The following is a 19629-nucleotide window of genomic DNA, read 5'->3' as shown; positions in this document are numbered from 1 at the left end:
TGGTTTAGTTAGGTAATAGGTTGGACTTGAGGATCTCTGAGGTCTTTTCCAACCTTATTAATTCTATGAAAGCTGATAATATACTGTATCCACATGGCTCAGCAGAAAGAAACACCTATAAATATTTGAAAAGTTAATTATCAAATCAGAAAAATGTATTAATACATTGCAAATTTAATGAAAAGTAAAAAAAAAAGAAATCTCTTCATGTTCTTAGTGTCTGTCAAAACTGCTTATGGGTTCATAATTTCTGATACTGACAAAACAAAGACACATCACAAGCAGAAAAAAGAATAAAACAAAAAGGCTTGGCTCATCAAAATGAGAGATGTGTGAAACAAGTGCATTGTTATATATTCATCAATCTGTCTTGCAAAAGCAGCTAACAGATGATGTCTGTATATTTTACAGCAGCTTGATTTGACACTAATACATAAGTTTTTGAGATGAGTGGAAAACAAGGACCTGTTCCTCCTTTTGGGTAAACAAATGTAACTGAAGTAAAAGATCTGTGCTTTCAAATGTGTTTAAAGTCTAATGACAAAATAGATGTCAAACTGTTTTTTCTGAAATGTATGGTTTATTTTTTCCCCCAACTTTCTATTCTTAGAACTGGCGAGCATTGGATATCCGCATCACAGATGCAGCAAATGAAGCTAAAGATAATGTGAAGTATCTGTATTCTCTGGAAAAATGTTGTGACTCCTTATACAATAGTGATCCTGTAAGCACAGCTTCTAAATTCTTTAGCTTAAATCTCTTGGGACAAGTAAAATGAATGTATTTTTTAGGAACAGTTTGGAAATTACATAGATAGCATTTTAGGTATTATTCTCCGGTTTCAGACTTGTTCAGTTACACTAGAAGTGGCCTAGTGGGAATTTCTAGCTAAAAAATAAAGTAGTTGTTATTTTATTGCCATGGTATCCATGAAGCTTTGGGCCTGATGATAAAACTGGATTCTGTGCTATGGGAGGAAGTGAAATTTTTGTGATTAAAAAAAGCGGGGGGGAAACGGGGGTGAGCAGGAAGTAAACCAGGTCATATACAGTCTGAAATGTATTAGGCAATTTTCAGCTTACTGGGTTAGAAAAACATAAATATGTTTATGTAAATATTAGTGTGTAAATGCAAATCAACTTCTTGTACCATAATAGCAGAATGACAAAAGTGTACCAGGTAGTAAACAAAACCAGGCAGCCCAAAAGAGGGGATAGGAGGGATTTTCACAGTCCCATTATCTGCTAAAGTAGGCAGCAAATGGTTGCTTTTATTCAAACTGGTTTTGCAATTGACTGTATGTGTCTTACTAGCAAGAGAAATATTTTAAGTGGCAATGAAGACTTAGAGCTTTGACCTTCCTACCTCTCCCTCTCTCTCTCTCCACACTTTTCCTAAACTGAAATTGCTTCCAAACATTGCTCTGGGCAACCGTGTTACGGCTCTGTTTGTTTCCATTTACTGGAGTTTATTAGAACAGCATGTTCTTTCAGCATTTCCCAATGTCATATTTGAGTCTGTGTTGTGAAAGGCTAGTATGATACCTATAGAAAACAAAGTTAAAGTGAATATGCTGGCTATTGGCACCGTGCAGGGTCTGTTGAACTTGATCTGCTTTGTTCTCCTCATACTGGCTTTTACCAAGGAGGAAGTGATGCCAGCTTTAAAGACATTTAGTTTTGAGAAGGTGTAGCCCTTGGGGTGGAAGCCACTGTGTCAGTGAGAGTGAACTGTTCCCTCACTGATATTTAGAATCATAGAATCGCAGAATTGTTAGGATTGGGAAGGGACTTCAGACAAAGTTCCAACTGTGTGTTTCTTTACAGATGTCCATGGTGGATGCTATTCCAGGACTCATAAATGCTATTAAAATGATTCAGAGTGTCTCTCAGTATTACAACACATCTGAGAAGATATCCTCACTGTTTGTGAAGGTTGGTGCTACAGTGTGAAAGGAAATTTTCAGAATTTTCTTGTGTGTGTATTGTTGCTTGAGAGAGACACAGGAAAAAGAAAGAGACCAAGCAGTTGAAGAGGCAGCATTTTGGTCAATTTAATGCTACTTTTGGTCAATTCAATGCTACTTTTTTAAATACACAGAGAACTGAAAATAGTGATAGAACTACTTCAAAGTTAGAACTTATTTTAGTTTCTGTTATTTGGAGTTGTAAGAAGTTTTTAAGACTTCTTGAAGATCAGGGCTAATCTCAGCCCTGATGTAAACATATCAAGAGACTTTTTTGCCACAATAAGTTTTGCTATTATGAACTGTTTCTTGCAGAACCAATCATATCAAATAGCCCTTAAACCTCTTCATAGTTGCATAATGTAGGAAATGCGGTTAGAAGGGCAATCTATTCATAGAATCATAGAACGGTTTGGGTAAGAAGGGACCTTAAAGATCACCTAGTTCCAACCCCCTTCCCACTGGCAGGAATACCTTTCTACTAGGCCAGGTTGCTCAAGGCCTCATCCAGCCTAGCCACCTTCAGGGAGGAGGCATCCACAGCCTCCCTGGGCAACCTGTTTCAGTGTCTCACCATCCTTACTGTAAATAATTTCTTCCTATTCTTTAATTATCATAGTCTCTTGGGCCCTTGATTTAACTTTGCTCTTAGAAGTGCCAAAGTCTTATGACTTTGTAGTCTTCACTGTCATTTCACATTTGGTATAAGGTGTTTAGGATGAACATGATCAACAACATCTGGGTGGTGCAATGCTCTGGAGGCATGGTATTGCAATGAGGACAATCTGTGTAGCTGGTATTTGGTATTGCTAATTTGCAGGCTTTAGGCTAGTGTTCTTAGAGGTGTGGGATAAAACTTTATAAAGAAAGGCAAATCTGCTTGTCTTGAGATTTTTTTCCTCAAGGTTAATACTGCTTTTAGGTGACCAATCAGATGATCACATCATGTAAATCTTACATTACCAACAACAACTCATCCACCATCTGGAATCAACATCAAGAGACAGTTATGGAAAAGCTACAAGCAGCCATTAGACTTAAACAGGTAGGTGGGAAGAGTGTGTGGAAAAGAGAATATGAGGTGAGATTTAGGAGGACTGTAGGAAGCCCTAAGTTTAGAAAAGTTTTATTTTATATGTGGAAACAATTTAGTAGTGAAAGAAAATGAAGCAACTGAAAAATACCTTTCAGAACTGGATCATTTGTATTAAGGCTAATAGGGAATTTAGTCCAGTGTCTGTTGGTCTTCCAGAAACTGGACTTCAATGCTTAGCCAAATGTAACTATTCTTCTTAAATGAAAATTATGTGGATTTTCATACCTGAGTTTCTCTAGAAAGTTTTTCTTCATGTGGTGAGGAGGTATGTGTGATAAAGATGAAAACAGAGGAACCTATTGAGCTGAATACATTCCAAAAATAAGTGGACAAGTTATACCTTTAGAAAGAGCAGCTTAGTGAAGAAAGAAGAATTCAGCTCTTCAGGTTGCATAGACTTTTTGGGAAGATAGCCTTTTTTTTTGGTATACTACTCTATAACCATTTTGTGAAATTTTAACATACTTCTCTTCCTTTTAGAACATAGGATAAAACAGCTCAAAAATGGTTATCAGCTGATATCTAGTTCAAACTTCTGCCCAGAGTCAAAGCAGGTAGAGCTATAAGAGTAAGCTCGGTCCATTATCCAGTCCTGCCTTGAAATTCCCCAAGGATGGAGAGTCTGCACAGCCTTTCTAGGAAACCTTTTTCACTACTTGCCTGTCCTTAAAGATTTTATCCTTACACCCAGTTAGAACATTTTCTGTTTTGATTTATGCCGGTTGTCTCTTAACCTCTGTCCATGTGTTACTCTGAAGAGCTTCATTCTCTTTTTGATGACCTCCCTGTGTTGGAAGGTTCGTATTAGCTTTTCTCTGTTATTTTGATTCCTTGAAAGAAAGACTAGAACTCATTGTAACACCTTCTAAACCAACAAAGCTTGCATAGTTCCAGCACAGACTAGTGTAAATTTGCAGGATCTCTTGCTGTTAGTAAGTACTAAGCTTGTATATTTTTATAAAGATACATAAAATTATTCAGTTGCTGCATTAAAATGTGTTGAAGGATTAGGTTTTTGACTCTTATTTGTTCCAAAAGTTTTCAGAAAATCATTAGATGAAAACTTAATATTTGAATTACTAAAAAACTTAGGAAACCCTGTGCCTTTCATAGCAATATCTTGAAATGGAGCTATTTGTACATATAAAGGATTAAAAATAACTGATGATTTCTTTCAGGAGTGGTTCTCTTTAAGATACATTTAAAGCAAATCTGTTGACTATGTGTCCTGGTTTAAGATAGCCTGCTCTAATAAGAAAATTTCCTGGAAGCAATATAATATGCAGGTACCGTAGAAGCAGCAGCCACAGAAGCACCATAGTGGCAGAAGCATCCAACCATAAAATGCCAAGTGCCCTTCAAGCCCGCAGACAGCCAGGTGGAAGAGACCAACAACCCCAAGTGGAAACCAGAAGCAGACCGCAGAAATGGGAGCATCTTATGTTACAATCCAAACTACAAGCCTCATGATGCTTAGCTCCAGACAGCACTTTTTTTATATAAAGCTGGCATGATGTCAGCATGTTGTCAAATATTTTTCAGCAGGTTCAACAGGCTGTCCCAACTAGTTTCCCACATGAAAGCAGGACATTATCCATCTCTTATTCTATACCATCTATGCCATGCCCAGCAGTAATCAACATCATAAAACCTTCATCATTCACTGTGCATTCTCACCCAAAGTGACCTCACCTTGGGCTTCACAAGAGAGCTCTTGATGCAGATGTTCTGGAGCTCTACCTTGCTCCAGTACAGTCTGTATCAGGCTATGGCAAATGCTGTGTCTGTGTTTCCATGCTGGGGCAGCTGATTCCAGTGATTCCTTCCACCCCTCCAAAACACTGGGGGTGATCACCATCCCAAGTACTTGACCCTGCAGTCTCACATACCCAGGCATTCATAATTATCCAGCCTCAGAGCAGATCTCCAGGTGGTATCCTTGGAAAGACCTACATTTATCTGGACAAGACCTGTCCCATCAATTGGGCAATATTACATCTAAACTGAGTGGCTATTGCAATAACCACATCATAATATTACAGTATATGATAGAGCCACATTAGTTCATTCCCAGGAGGTGATAAGCACCCCCACAAAGAGCACAGAACATACAAATGCATAAAGTTTTATGTAATGTAACCAGGGCTGGGCCCCAGCTGCCCCTGGAAAGCAAATGCATCAACAATGAACGTACTACGGGGGGAAAAAAGGTATACAAAACTTAACAAGCCTTATTTGAGCCTTCTCATTATCTCATTTCTCATTATCTCAACTCTTTCTGTCCACAGAAGTGGGCATCAAAATAGATTGTCCTGTTTAAGATGGCCAGTCTGCTCTCACAGGACTCACTCCCACAACTGGGAGCAATCTCAAAAAGAGAAAGAAGAAACCAAAAAGCCCTGAGGGTTGAGATAAGGAGAGTTTAATGAAAATAGTACAGTATGCAAATACTACAGAAGCAGCAGCAGGAAGCCAGATGTAAAATGACTCCTACCCCACAAGCTCACAACTAGCCAGAGGAATGCTCTGAACTGAAAACCAGAAGCAACCCCCATAAATAGGAAGCATCTCATGTTACAAGGCACATGATGCTTTGCTCTGGTCAACACTTTTCTTTATAAAACTGGCATGACATCAGCATGTTGAATACTCATCAGCAGATTCAACAGGCTGTCCTAACTGGTTTCCCAACTGAAACCAGGACACTGTGTAATGTAAACGTGGGAAGAATTTAGTTTTAACATGCTTGGAGTAAAGCTAGTGTCAAGAAAGCAGAATGAAAACTGGAAGCAGTGTTCTAACTTCAGTAGGATTTTTCTTCAGGAAAGTGATTTTGGAACATTTGAAACATTATTGTACACTAAAACTGCTCAGCAAGCAATCAGTATTTTCAGTCTCTGAAAAGTGAAAGATGGGTAATCCTCTTGGATATTCAGTAAGTATATCAAGGCTTGATATAAAATGGAGTGAACACAATTTCACACTAGCTAAGACTGGAATGTACAAATACATATATGTGCAGGTCATTCATTTGATGGAATGTGTGATCTTTTGGTATTATTTGGTTAGTTTCCAAAGAAACTATTTGAATGTCTTTATTGTGTTCATGATTGCTGACACACTTTTTTTCCTAGTTGATGACAGTGTCTTTTATTACATACTTGACTTTCTCTTTTTGTTTGTAGGAGTTTCAGAATTGCTTTCACAAAACTGAAAAACAGTTTGATTTCAGTGAGATGTATATCTTTGGAAAATTTGAAGCCTTTCATCGACGTTTGCTAAAGATAATAGATATTTTGAATGCTATGAAAACCTACTCAGTTCTACAGAAGTCTAATATAGAGGGATTGGAAGAAATGATCATAAAATATGAGGTACACAGTAAATCTTGGATATCCTGTCAGTCTGACCATATCTTTAAACAGTATATAATTATGAAAATTGAAAAGTATTTACAAAGAGAAAAAGTAATTCTATAATTTGTGCTAACTTTACTGGGTAATGGTTAGTGATGTAAATATGTGATTGCTTGGGAAGCAACCAGACAAGGTAAAAAGAGGCATGTGAACGTGTGAAATAGGTATGTTAAAATCAAAGTTGATTTAAAAGGGCAACAAAATATGGGAACTTTGTAGCAGTAGTAACCAGAACCATGGTTTTGAGTTGTGATCAAGAGAGAAAGTCAAAAGTCCAGCATTTCTGTCCTTACAATATTTTGCTAGATATGAAAGCGCACTGTGGCCAGAATTGTAGGCTGTCTTCACCTCCTCCCCATTATTCTAGGGGTACCTGATTAGTATCATAGTATCAGTCAGGGTTGGAAGGGACCACAAGGATCATCTAGTTCCAACCCCCAATTAGTGACTGTCATTGAACCTGGCTGCAGCTGCAGTCACATGTTCCTTGTAGCTTGGAGTGGAATAGTTCCGTTTCTGTGCTGCATAAACAAAAAGAGTAAAACTTTGATTTCTTGTAATAAATAGTTGAGGAAAAAACCCAAACAAACCCAAGCAAACAAGAAAAGAAAAGAAAACAAAACCAAAACCAACAAACCAACACTTGGATTTGGAGATTTACTTTATTTCATTAAGGAAATAGTGAAATGAATTCCAGTGAAGTAGTTTTAATAGTTTTACTTAAAATCGGCACTCCTGATGGATAGTACATTCATCAGCTTTGTGTTTTATGAGGAAAGGAATGAATTCCCAGATGACTGTCTTTAAGGTGAGGGAGGAAGGAAAATGACTTAGCTGGTTTGCTCTGGAAATCTCTTCAAAATCAAGGTTTTTCTTTTGTAACAGCAAAATCACTTTGTTTGTTAGTAATAATATTAAGGCATCTTTCCTGGTCCATTTATTTGATGGGTGTGAGGCTTGAACAACAAGAAGCTCTTCTAAGAACATAAATATGTTAGATAATATTCTTTTCTTTCTTTCTGAGATTATTTTCTAGCAAGTAGAATCTTCCCTGCTTTTACTGACCCTGAGTATATCTTTCTTACTGTGGTATCATAATTATGGCACTTGCAAATATTAAAATAAATGATCAGTATTCAATGTGTGGAGTTTGGAGTCTGCTTTTACAGATCACATGATACAGTGGTAGTACAGGCAAATGAGGTGTTCTAATTTGCTGTATCTGTCCTTTTTGTGTTTTGTTTGTTTGGGGTTTTTTGATGGCCATGAGTAAATAACTTTGCTTTAATTAAATAACCATAGGTTAAAATTTAAGTATTCTGTGGTCCATCCTAGTTCAATTCACTCCTTGTTGCAATCCAGGATTTTGGTTCCTTGATTGCCTCTTTTGTAGTAGCCAGTTTCCCCCTTTGTTCTCTTCTGTAGTCTTCTAAGAAAACTGGAAGGGTAGCTTGTTCCAGTACTGTGGGTAGGATAGGTGCAGGCTGCTCTGAATTTGACTCTTTTCATTGAGAACTGCTTTCTAATGCTGTGCTAGCAGTCTTTTTCAGAAATTCAGAAACTGTTTTGGTAGGCTGGAGCACAGACATCCCATTTATTTGGGACGTTTGTATTTGAAAAGCTGCCTGTGACTGATCGTGTAGGCTGTGATGCAAACTCTGGGCAGATGTATGTCTTATCCATTGCAGCACTCAAGTCCCAAAGTAAGAGTTTTTGTGAAGCCTAGTTATTGTGAAGTCAGTTTCATCTGGGGAAGTGTTAAGGGGAAGTGATACATACTTGGGCACAATATACTAGATGGAAGGTTCTGGATAGTATGTGGAAAGGACAGAAAGTCATTCTACTTTAATGGTGACATGCATATAGCTACAGTTATGTGACTGTATGACTTGAAATATTTTTAAAGCAGAAAGTTATTATGTTGTAATTCTTTATGCTTTAATTTGGTGTAGTAAATCTTTTTGATAAGTTAATTTTTTGTGATAATTTTCTTTGTCTGTGAAATTGTTCAGAGTGTTGTTGACATGATGAAGAAAAAGCAGCATAACTGCTTGGATCAACGAAAGACTGATTTTGAGCAAGACTATGAAGAGTTCTGCAAAGAGATAAATGATCTTCATGTAGGTTTTATGATTCAATTAAGAATTTAGTTTACTGATAAATCCTCATGAAAACAACAATACCTGTATCTGAGTTACCATCAAGATATTGAAAATCTCAGTTTGTATTCTGAAATCTAAAAATTATTCTAATAGATGTCCACTTTAAAACTTTCAGACTAGCTTAATGGAATAGGCCAGAAAGGACCTTGAGGGCTTCCAACAGAGGATTTTTTCATTACTGCACTTAATTTGGAGGTTATGCTAGCAAGAATAACACAAAAAAACATTATTTTATTGGATGAATGGGAGCATAGCACAAATAAGTTAGATAATTAACTTTCCCTTAGTTCTGAAATCACAAATTGGTGGAAGGAAAGGGTAGCTGCAGAAGAAAAAAAACCACGAACCAAACACTTGGCTCTCTTTGGCTGCCTAAGAAGTAGACAAGCATTCTTTGAAGGATCTCAGCATGGTAGAACTTTTGAGGGTACAAAAGCTTCTGTTGGTTGCACAGCTAGAGAGGGAACTTTGGCAGAAGATGTCTCGGAAGTGATTCCGTTTAATTCTTGAAGGGGAGAAGAAAGGGACAATTGATAATTAATGAGGTTAGTTTCACATAAATTATACTCTAACATAGTACATGATAAATCCTGTCAAATGATACCTGGCATATTTGAGGTGTGTGTCTTACATAGTTCCCTGCTGTAAAAAAATTATTTGCTCTTCTTCAGGATCAATTAAAGATTTTCATGGACATCACCTTGGAAAATATTCTGAAGACTGAAAGAGCATTGAGCATGTTGAAGAAATTTGAAAGGTATATGTCCCGTCTAGATTGCTATAATTCTCCTAGGCAGTGAAAATGACACTTTGAGTACGATGGTATCCAGGGCAGGTGTGGGGGGGTGGAAGGAATGCAGAAGTCATCTATCTCAAACATAAAAACAACCCCTGAACCTTCTCTCACTCAACTGTTCAGCTGTTCGAGGATGTCTTCTCAGCAATGTGGATGAATAAAAATCATATTTCTTGGTATCAGAAAAAGGAAAATACAAGTGGATGTTGAACTTAATCTTTTAAAATTAGCATAAATTTAGGAATACATTGTCTGTCATTGAGCAATGACATTAATTTGTTACCACAGTGCAGTTAGGAAGGAATAAAGTGCTTGTGTTAGGAAACAGTGAAATTTGTCTTGATGAATTCACATTGACGCAAAGCAGTCTCAGCCTTCATTGCATCAGTTTTGTGATAATATTCTGTTAAATGGAGTAGACTACTAGTGGCTGATTGGTTATAGTTAGCTCAACATAATTTTAGCTCAGTGTTTGAAAACAATGACAAAACAGAAAACGTGTAAGCTTACTTGGAACTTTTATCATCTGATCCAAAACTTGGCTCCTTGGAATTAGGTTGTAGCATAATTTGTTCAAGCTTTATTGAAAGCTCTGCTGCTAAAGCAGTAATTTTCTAAGGAATGCAGGGGTATTTGTAGTGACTGTGTTTTCCAATCATACATCAGAAGAATTTCGAATATATTGAAGGATATTTTTAAAAATGATTATTTTTCTAAGCAGATTACAAATCCCAAATCTTGGCATTGATGAAAAGTATCAGAAACTACTTAAAAACTATGGTCATGACATAGAAATGGTCTGTAAGATCTACAGTAAGCAGAAACGGGACCCTCCACTGGCTCGTAATCTGCCTCCAATAGCTGGTAAGATTATGTGGGCGCGTCACCTATTTCAGAGGATCAAGGAGCCCATGGAGTCTTTCCAGCAGCACCCAGCTATTCTACAAACAGCAGATGGCAAGCGCATCATCCGCAACTACAACAAAGTAGCAAAAGTACTTACAGAATTTGAGGTGATCTACCACAGGGGATGGCTTCAGCAGGTAAACCAGCTGATTGTGACTAGCATATTTCTTGGGGAAAAAAAAAAAGTGGTGGCTTTTGTTGTCGGTAGACTAATGACATCTGGTTTTGCAGACAGTAGTGTGAATGGCCCTCTGGTTAATAGCAGTAGTTGGGTATGCTAAGATGTAGACTTAGGATGCCTCTTCAGTGAGGGGTGGAATTAAAACCCAGGTACTTTATAAAAGTGTTTGTATTAATAAATAGTGTTTGTACTGCCTGTAGATAATTGTAGGGGCAATTGAGAGACCTTTATTATAACTAAGAAGTTATAATGACAAATAGTCATTGTGCAAATGTGTAATGAAGTGGTAACCTTAGCTGCCCCTCTGTGTCTGCTGTATCCTACTGACTCCAGTGCTTTAAGAAGATCATGTGGAGCTTAAGTTAAAATCAGACACAGAGGTTTTCTCTGGTCTGGACAGTGTGGATTTGTATTTTGAGTAATAATCCATGGGTGTACTTTGAGGGAATGTACATGTAAAAAGCATCCAGGCTGAAGAAATAGAGGGCATTGTAGAATCAATAGCATATTCAGTACGCAAGTGTATTTTGAGCCTGTTGTACACTAACTCTGGTCGGCAGCTACCTGCTTGCTCAGTTCCCCACACCCATCCTCAGAGAGACAAGGAAGGCAAAGAAGAAAACTTCTGGATCAAGATAAGGAGTTGTTTAGTAAGCGAAGGGGAAATGGAGAAAAATATAATGAAAGCAAAATAAGTGTTGCAAAGGCAATCCCACTCCCTGTGGGTAGACCAATGTCCAGCCAGTTCCAGAGCAAGAAATGGCTAATTCCCCTCACACCGTGCCTCTCCCTTTTTATTGCTGAGCATGACATTACATAGCATGTAATATCCCTTAGGTTATTTCAAGGGGCCTGCCTGTTTTTTGTTTTCTCTCAACCTCTTGTGAACACCCTTAATCTTATCATTCCAGGGGGCAGACTGAGAAATGGAGAAGGTGTTGATGCAGTGCAAATACTGTTCAGCAAAAGCTAACACATTAGTGTGTTATCAGTGTTGCTTTAATTACAAATCTGAAACATAGCATCATACAAGCTGCTATGAAGAAAAATAACTCTGTGCCAGTGAGGCTTGGTACAGACCCATTTAATTTTCTATTGTCCATTTGGTAATGCACAACACTTTGTAGTCTGAATATTGCTCAGAAAACATGGTGTAGATTCAGTTCTAAATCTTGGTTGAGTGAATTTGTCCTTTTGGGTATTGCAGATAGAATCTCTGACTGTCTTCATACTATCAAAGGACTACAAGGACTAATTTACAGTCTTAAGATTTAAGAAGTTTATAGTATCCTACTAGCACATTTTCTACCTCCACTATCTATATTGCTTTGCCAAAGTGCATATTGTAGAAAAACTGGCCTCAACCTCTCAGATCTCAAAAAGAAGGATCAGAATGTCCAGATGACTGTTTTGAAGGTGGTGACACAGTTAGCAATGCATCTGCTTGATGTTTTTGGAACTCATTCCCAACCTTTTTGTACAACGTGAACATTTCTGGTACTGATAAACATCAGTTTTCTCAAAGCTAGTCTTTCACCTGAGACCAGAGGTTCCTGCTGTCTCTTGTCCAATCTGAATATACTAATATTTCCTGACTCTTTCCCTTCACATTTATATTTGCCATGAAGGTTTAAAGGACTGTCAGATTGGATGGTCTGATACAGTAAATGGAAATGTTTGTGTCAATTTGGTATACTAAAACAGGAGATGGGATGACAATATTGGAGAGTGTATAATATGCTGTATACATGCTGCCTTGGCTCTGATGCTAGATCTGTTACTGATGAGTAATCCTGTGTTGACAACTGCTGTTTGAAATCAAGGAACCCAGAGGGTATTACCTCAACTGTTCTTTCAATGTAGATTATGTTTCAGATATGTCAGATCTAAGTTTGACACTATTGACCTCTGCCCAGGTCCTTCTCCTGGGCAGTAATGAAAATTGCTAATGTTATTATTAGAATTGTCTTTAACTTCAATACTTTATTCTGGTAACACAAAAAGGCCATCTTTGGTTGCATTCCCTCTTCATAGAGAGCTGGTATGACACAGGTATCCCACATGTTTTATTGAAGAGGGATTGCAATGCTTCAGGAAACCTTTGTCTTTTGTCTAGTGTTTCAGTCTTGGACTCAGTGTCTGTTTAGATTCCAGTACTGTGCTGAATACCTGCATTGTTTCAAGTATACCAATGGTAGCTTTCACTAGATTGTACCTGCTGCTGCCTGGGCACATTAAGATACACTACCTGTCTCATCTATAAAAACTAAGCAGGATGCATGTTTCTTTTGGGGCTCCATCTTCCTCCTTTGGCTAGATGATCTAATGATCAGATTTTCTGACATGTACCATACCTTCATGGAGCAGTCAAATACAGTTTTTTACAAAATGACTGTAACAGCCAAGACATCTCCTTTATGCTGGTGCCTTTTTTTCTGAGGTCCTAGTGATCTGTGATTTGATTCTTTTCTGTGCTGAATGTGTCTGGTTTCTCCTGTAGCAGAGTCAAATTGCACTTGTCAGCCATATAAACCTGCTGGGCCTGCTACAACCTAATACTCATTACGTGGGAACAAAGGGAGGTGGATTAGAACACAGTTTTAAGTTTTTGAAACAAGTACACATGCCTAGAGAATACATAAAAAGTACATCCACTTTAATATCAATGCACTTGTCTACCAGATAGGACAAAAAAAGGAGACAAATTTAAACATTCTCCTCTTGAGGCAAAAATACTGCAGATGGATATGGACATGAGTATTGTAGAACACAAGGTGGAGCTCCTGCTCTCCTGAACAAAAGAAAAACGAGATGAGAGCAAGTGTCCTATGGGGAATACAAATGCAAAAGAAATATGGCTGTAGAGGCTGTTACTTTTTATTCTTCTATACAGTGGAAATAGTAAAGGTTAGTGGCACTTTCTGATATTTCCAAACATTTTCCCCTCTTTTTGCCTATTGGATGGTTGCCACCTTGTTTACCACTTTCTAAAAAATAGCATAAGATTGAGAGGGTTTTGGGTGTTATATCCAGTGATGTTCAACCTGGAGGCATTAAAATAATAAAATACTGGGAACTGTCAAAGTTACAGTTTAATGCCAGTGTAAGATTTGTGCCTGCAGCGTACCCCTTACTTGTGTTACCAGTTTTTGTTACCTTCATAATGAAAACTGCATGAAAAGAAACATAAATGGGAGAGGAGTTTTCTAGTGAAAATAATCAGTCTGAAGTCCAAAGAGTGTTGTAATGTTTGCTGGTGAACTTTGCAGAGGAAAAATCAGCTCTTATTTAAGGGTGACTTTGACAAAACTTCATTAGATGATTTCTTTAAAAATGCTATGAAAAATATGATAAAACATACAGCTGAAGCAAGCAGTCTAGTCAACTACATTTTAGCCAATGAAAGGATGTGCAGATTTTCGTGACTTTTATAAGAAAGTACACTGAAAGCAATGGGTTATGAAGTTATTGCCCTTAAAACCAATCTCCATCTCAGTGTAATACACAGAAGTGAATGAAGAACAATAAAATTATGCCAGCTAAGGACAACTCGAAAATTGGAACAGCATCATAATTTTTTGTGTAAGAAAATTTTTTTCCTATCTAAGGCATGACTTTGTCCTAGTATCAGCCTTATTTCCCATGTGTGGCAATCTCACAAATGCTCTCCCTTTTAATCATATAGACAGAAAACAGTATTCTAATATGCAAATATAACAGTTAAACCAATAGTGTGATTAGGCTTCTCTTCTAAGAATAATAAAAAAAAATCCCTACAAAACCATTAAATTTAGTCTACTTTTAAAATTGCCCAGAGGTTGGATGTAATCAGGAGTTCCATTAAGACTGGTACATGGTCTGTCTGCTAGGTAGCAAAAACAAGTGAAAAGATAAATGAGGATAAACATACTCCAAAGATATCTAAAAAAGTTATCCAAGAATAATTTAGTTCATCAAGGCGGGGTTGTGTGCCACCTTATTGCAGAATATGCAGTTAAGTTTTAAGGGTATGAGAGTTTGTGTTTAAGAAGATTGAAGTTAGAAAGTCTGTGTCTTTCGTTTTGGTGGTAATCTGTAGAATACATCTTACAATATCCAAGAACCAACAGAAAAATGTCTGCTGGATAAAGAACAGTTAATTTGATTGTTAAGCATTTGGGTACATACAGTTTGTGTTAATAAAATTTTATTGTGGATTCATAGCAGATAAATCTTTGTTGTCAGCAATACCTGATTTTAGTAGCTGCTGATGTGGTATTTATGTTGAAACTAAAGTGTTTTGTTGTACTGGCTAGTCTGATCAGCAATGATGACTTTGTTTCTTGCAGCTTGAATTAACTAAAAGAGGACTTCAGGCATCTCTCTTAGTAAAAGGTCCAGAAACAGGAGAACTATTTGTGAATTTTGACCCTCAAATATTAACTTTAATCAGAGAAACAGATTGCATGGCTCGCATGGGCCTTGAAATCCCACCATTTGCAAGCATGATTCAACAGAAGAGAGACTGGTATAAGAAGACTGTCAACAATTTGCACGTGGGTTTATATTAGTTATGGACTTGATGATCTCAAAGGTCTTTTCCAACCTGGTTAATTATTCTATTCTATTCTATTCTATTCTATTCTATTCTATTCTATTCTATTCTATTCTATTCTATTCTATTCTATATATGTAGTGTACATTAAGATGTCTAGGTTCTCTCTATTTGTGGAAAAGAAAAAGTGAAGATCAATTATTATGAATAAAGAAAACATTGACAATTCTATTTTTTAGCTTTATGACTGTCTTGTGCTTTAAAGACAATTTCTTGACTTAATACTTTCTGTGAATTCACTACAAAGTCACTTCAAGGGGTTAGGGAAGTGATGCAGAGTTTGGGAACAATGAGCATGGGGAGGAAAGGAAACTTAAAAGATGCCTCACTATTGCCTGCTTTCTAAATTATAAGCAATTACCTCTCATCCAATAATGTAGTCAACATTACATACACTTTGCTTTGAGAGCGTAGCTGGGAGGGAAGAGCAGGTGGTATGCCTTTAAAGAAGTATAAAGCATCCACCAAGTAGCAGCATAGTTCCTGTACCAGTGTTTTACACAGATGTCTGTGGAATGGTTTAAGAAATAGAAGCTAAAACTTCCCTTTCCTTCATATTTTAAATCCTTTGGGTCATTCTGTGTGCCTGAAGCCAGACAAAGTTCTTCATGGTTCAAGATGAGGATTCACATATAGTTGTCCAGAAAACTGTAGCTTCAAAGGGCTACTTAACCCTGAAATAAAAATAAAGAATTTGCCATATTAATTATTACAAGGATTTAAAAATTATTGTTATTTATTTATTTTTCCTCTGGAAGATGTGAAACTAGAACATTTAATGCCCCCGAGGGATAGGAAGAGAATCCAAAGGTTAGAAGAGAAAATATGTACATTGAGATAGAGATGGTTCAGTAGGGAAAGCAAAGATTGCATGTGCAAGCAAAGTAAAATAAGGAATTAGTGTACCACTTCCCATTGGCAGGCATGTGTTCAGTCATTTTAGGAAAGCATGACTATATAATTGTTACTTGAGAAGACAAATGCCTTAGCTCTTGATGTTCAGCTTGCTCCTTCTTCCTTCACTTTGTATTTTTAAGAATAATGTCATGTGATTTAGGATATCCCTTTGGTCAGTTAGGATCAGCTATCCCAACTGTGTTACCTCAACCTGGTAACTGGTGGGACAGTGTGAGATGCAGAAAAGGCCTCAATGCTGCACAGTCCCTGTTTAGCAATAGTCAAAATATTAGCATGTTATCAATACTGTTTTGGTCATGAATCTAAAACTTGGCATCACATGAGCCACTGTGAAGAATCTAATCTTCATCCCAACCTAAGTGAGTAGAGTCTACAAAGATTAATTTCCTTGTGAAGTAGTACTTGCATTATTACAAAGAGCAACAAATAGTAAACTTCTGATAAAAATAATGAAAGCATTTTCTGTACAATTATTATAGTTTCGTAATGTACATCTGGAAGAATTTTCTTAAGTCATGATGAATATGCATATAAGAAGAGATTCCGATCAGTGTATATTAGCTAATGGTTTCATTCCCTGTTTATTTCAGATGATGCTGGCAGAATATAAAAGAATTAAACTGAAAATACAAAACCCTATTGAACAACTGATGGCTCCTTGGGTAGCAAATGTAGATGATGCTATCCATCCAGGTCTAATCACACTGACCTGGACATCCTTGAATACTGAAAAATATATTAATATGGTTTTTTGTAGGCTAGGTAGGTAATTTGCCTCCTTTCATCAACTTCTGCTTGTTTGTTTCTATACAAATGCTAGATATATTATCAAGCTTATTATCCTTTATACGATTTGCACTTAATTGACTTATACATGAAAGAAATCAAGATTTTCATCTGCCCTGTACTTTATGAAACCTCTGCTTTCTAACACCATCCTTTTGGCTCATGTATTTGTCAAATTTTTACTAATATGAATGGGATGGCAGTGAGAATTAAAGCAAGGATAAAGTAGTGTGCAGAAAGTCCTGTGTACTCTGCATTCAGAGAATGATAGCTACTTTTAAAAAGAGCTCTGAGGTTTCAGACTTTTTCTAATTGTGCCTTTTGTTTCTATAATGTGCAGAAGTTCTCAGGGAATAGTAACTTGACTGAATTGGCACTGTCACAGCTCAAAAGCTTTTCACATTAAACTTGTTTTTTAACATTGGACTCTGTTAAACTAATGCACATGCATCTTGAGCAACAGCTTTAATAAAAGAAAGGAGCTGGTAATCTTTTTGAAAGATTATCACAAGATTGCTCTGCATAACCTGATCTAGCAGAGGATGCCCCTGCTTACTGCAGAAGGGGTTGGATTAAAAGACCTTTGGAGGTTCCCTCCAACCATTTTGTGACTCTCTGACTGCACTGAGATGTGGATTGTTTACAAAGATATCAAGTTCCCTTTTCTTGAGTTTAATTACTATAGTAAACTGAAAATTCTAGTGATTGTTGTTTTCTGTTAACTATTAATTGGTTTCTAGTATTTTTGTGAAGGATAGACATTTTGTTTGTCAATATTTTCTTGTGCTAGTAGATTCTTCAAGTGATAATTAGGAGAAGGAGAAGTATTCCTGGACCGCAACTGAATTTTTATGTCTTTGTAATTGAAATACATATATATTAAGCTCATCTTATATATATTTACAATATTTTGCCTACTGGTTTTTAGGCTATGGATAGCATACAATAGATGAGCGTATGTTATGCAAAAAGTAAATTATCATTTCAGTGCTGTAAAAGTTTAGATGTTTGAAGCAAGCTGGTTAATGTGTAGAATTCATATAAAAGGGAATATAACAGTTTGTTGAAGTAAAAAATTAATCAGAAGCCAAGACTATCATTTAAAATGTTTAAACTTGCCTTGAATCTTCTGTTTGCTTCAAAAGCTCGGCTGGATTTATTGCTTGATCAAGTGAATGACTTGATTGAATTTCGTATTGATGCTGTCCTTCAAGAAATGAATAGTGTGCCACTCTGTGAATTGCCCGAAGATGAACCACTGAGATGTGAGGAATTTCTCCAAAAGACTAAGGTTACTAGAAAAAAGTTTCATAAAGAAGAATTCTATGTCTTTCAATTATTTTCCTTTTTTTATATTGGGTAAAAACAGTGCAGAAATAATGAAGCATGTGTGGGAAACGAAGTAAGAAAATACCCATTTGCTTGGCTGAAACCTTAAAAAGCCACATAAAATGCATAGAGGTCCTGAGCTGAGATGTTCCTTCCTCAGCTTATTAACATCAAGGCAACTACTGTATGGTATTTCTTTAATGCTTTGCTATAACTCAGTTTAAATGTTTTTCCTCTATGATAGTATATATATTTTTTTTGGTCATTGTTGATTGTTAGTACCTTTCAGTAAGGGAATTGCCCATCTGATACCTATGAATAGCTTCATAACAAATGCAGTTTGTTGCCTGGGAGAGTAAATACTATGAAAATGATTAGGTACAGAATATCTTTGTTAATCTCAAGATCTCCTGGATTGGTAATGACTGTGTAAAATACACTTGGTACTTGGGTGAAGGCATTCTGAGAAAAGACTCTCTACCTCATCTAAATACTTTTATGTTGAGAAGGATTAACTCTAAACATGAAAGTTGTTAGTCAGAAAACTGATTAAGCTAGTAATGAAACTGAATATCAGAATTATTTTGATGAGGTAATAGTGAGATACTCTGGCATTTTAGGATATAATGCCTAAACTGTATCTTTCCCTGAAATAAACTTTGCTTTGGAAAAGATTGTAAAAGATTGTATAGATAATCCACTACCCTGACCTCTTGTAGCAAAAAATAATACAAATGAAAATTCATCTTAGTATAGTTAACTTTTTGGTCTTTCCTCTTTTGTTGCCTGTAAGAGCTCAACTTGTTGTTAAATAAGAAGTAAAACTTAAAATAATATCTTATGGAATGAATGGTATTTTGTAAGCTTCACTATCCATAGTTGTTCGGGTTTTTTTGTCAATCCTGCTGTTGTTTTCTCTATAGGGCTGGTAATTAAAAAGTATGTTCACTTAAGTAAAAGTGTATGAGTGAGCACAAAAAAATTCTTCAGCACTAACTATGAAATAATTGATACTGCTTAATGTTGATGGTCTGCAAGCAAACTTGAACTACTGCAAGGCAATTAGAATACCCCAATAACAAATCAGTTTGAGTTAGCAGAGTGCTGTACTAGCTCCAGTTACAAGTGTAAGGGCTAGAAATAAATTCATCACCTAACAGGTGTCTTTAGGTTTCTAAGGAAATTGATGCAACAAAAATAGTTATATCACAGAACAAGACCCAGAGTGCTTTGTGAAGTAGTTGCTGTGGTATCACAAATCAGATATGGCTTCTTTCTCAACTAAAGTGAATCTTTTGGAAGATCAATGATTGTGACTTAAAATTTGGAAATGGCTGAATCTTGCTAATGGCTGGATTTTCCAGTTACTGATTTTTAATTAAACAGAGATGACCAGATTTCATTAATCTTAAATAAATAGGTGACAACAGAAAAAATGTTAAAAGGTAATTATAATTAAAAATTATAGTTTGCTGAAGA

General features: G+C 36.5%; 1 protein-coding gene across 1 annotated transcript in view; it reads left to right on the top strand.

Moving 5' to 3' along the window:
- Positions 1–19629, top strand: part of DNAH5 (dynein axonemal heavy chain 5) — a 115056-nt gene that overhangs the window by 11776 nt on the left and 83651 nt on the right. The window contains exons 8-17 of the mRNA XM_054164273.1: positions 611–724; positions 1827–1934; positions 2889–3011; positions 6248–6436; positions 8491–8598; positions 9312–9397; positions 10158–10479; positions 14852–15058; positions 16626–16797; positions 17967–18112. Coding sequence (XP_054020248.1) covers positions 611–724; positions 1827–1934; positions 2889–3011; positions 6248–6436; positions 8491–8598; positions 9312–9397; positions 10158–10479; positions 14852–15058; positions 16626–16797; positions 17967–18112 — 1575 coding nt within the window. The remainder of the gene's footprint in view (positions 1–610; positions 725–1826; positions 1935–2888; positions 3012–6247; positions 6437–8490; positions 8599–9311; positions 9398–10157; positions 10480–14851; positions 15059–16625; positions 16798–17966; positions 18113–19629) is intronic.

Source organism: Dryobates pubescens, chromosome 9 (genome assembly GCF_014839835.1).
Source record: "Dryobates pubescens isolate bDryPub1 chromosome 9, bDryPub1.pri, whole genome shotgun sequence".
Classification (NCBI taxonomy): Eukaryota; Metazoa; Chordata; class Aves; order Piciformes; family Picidae; genus Dryobates; species Dryobates pubescens.
This window is presented reverse-complemented; position numbering and strand designations above follow the sequence as displayed.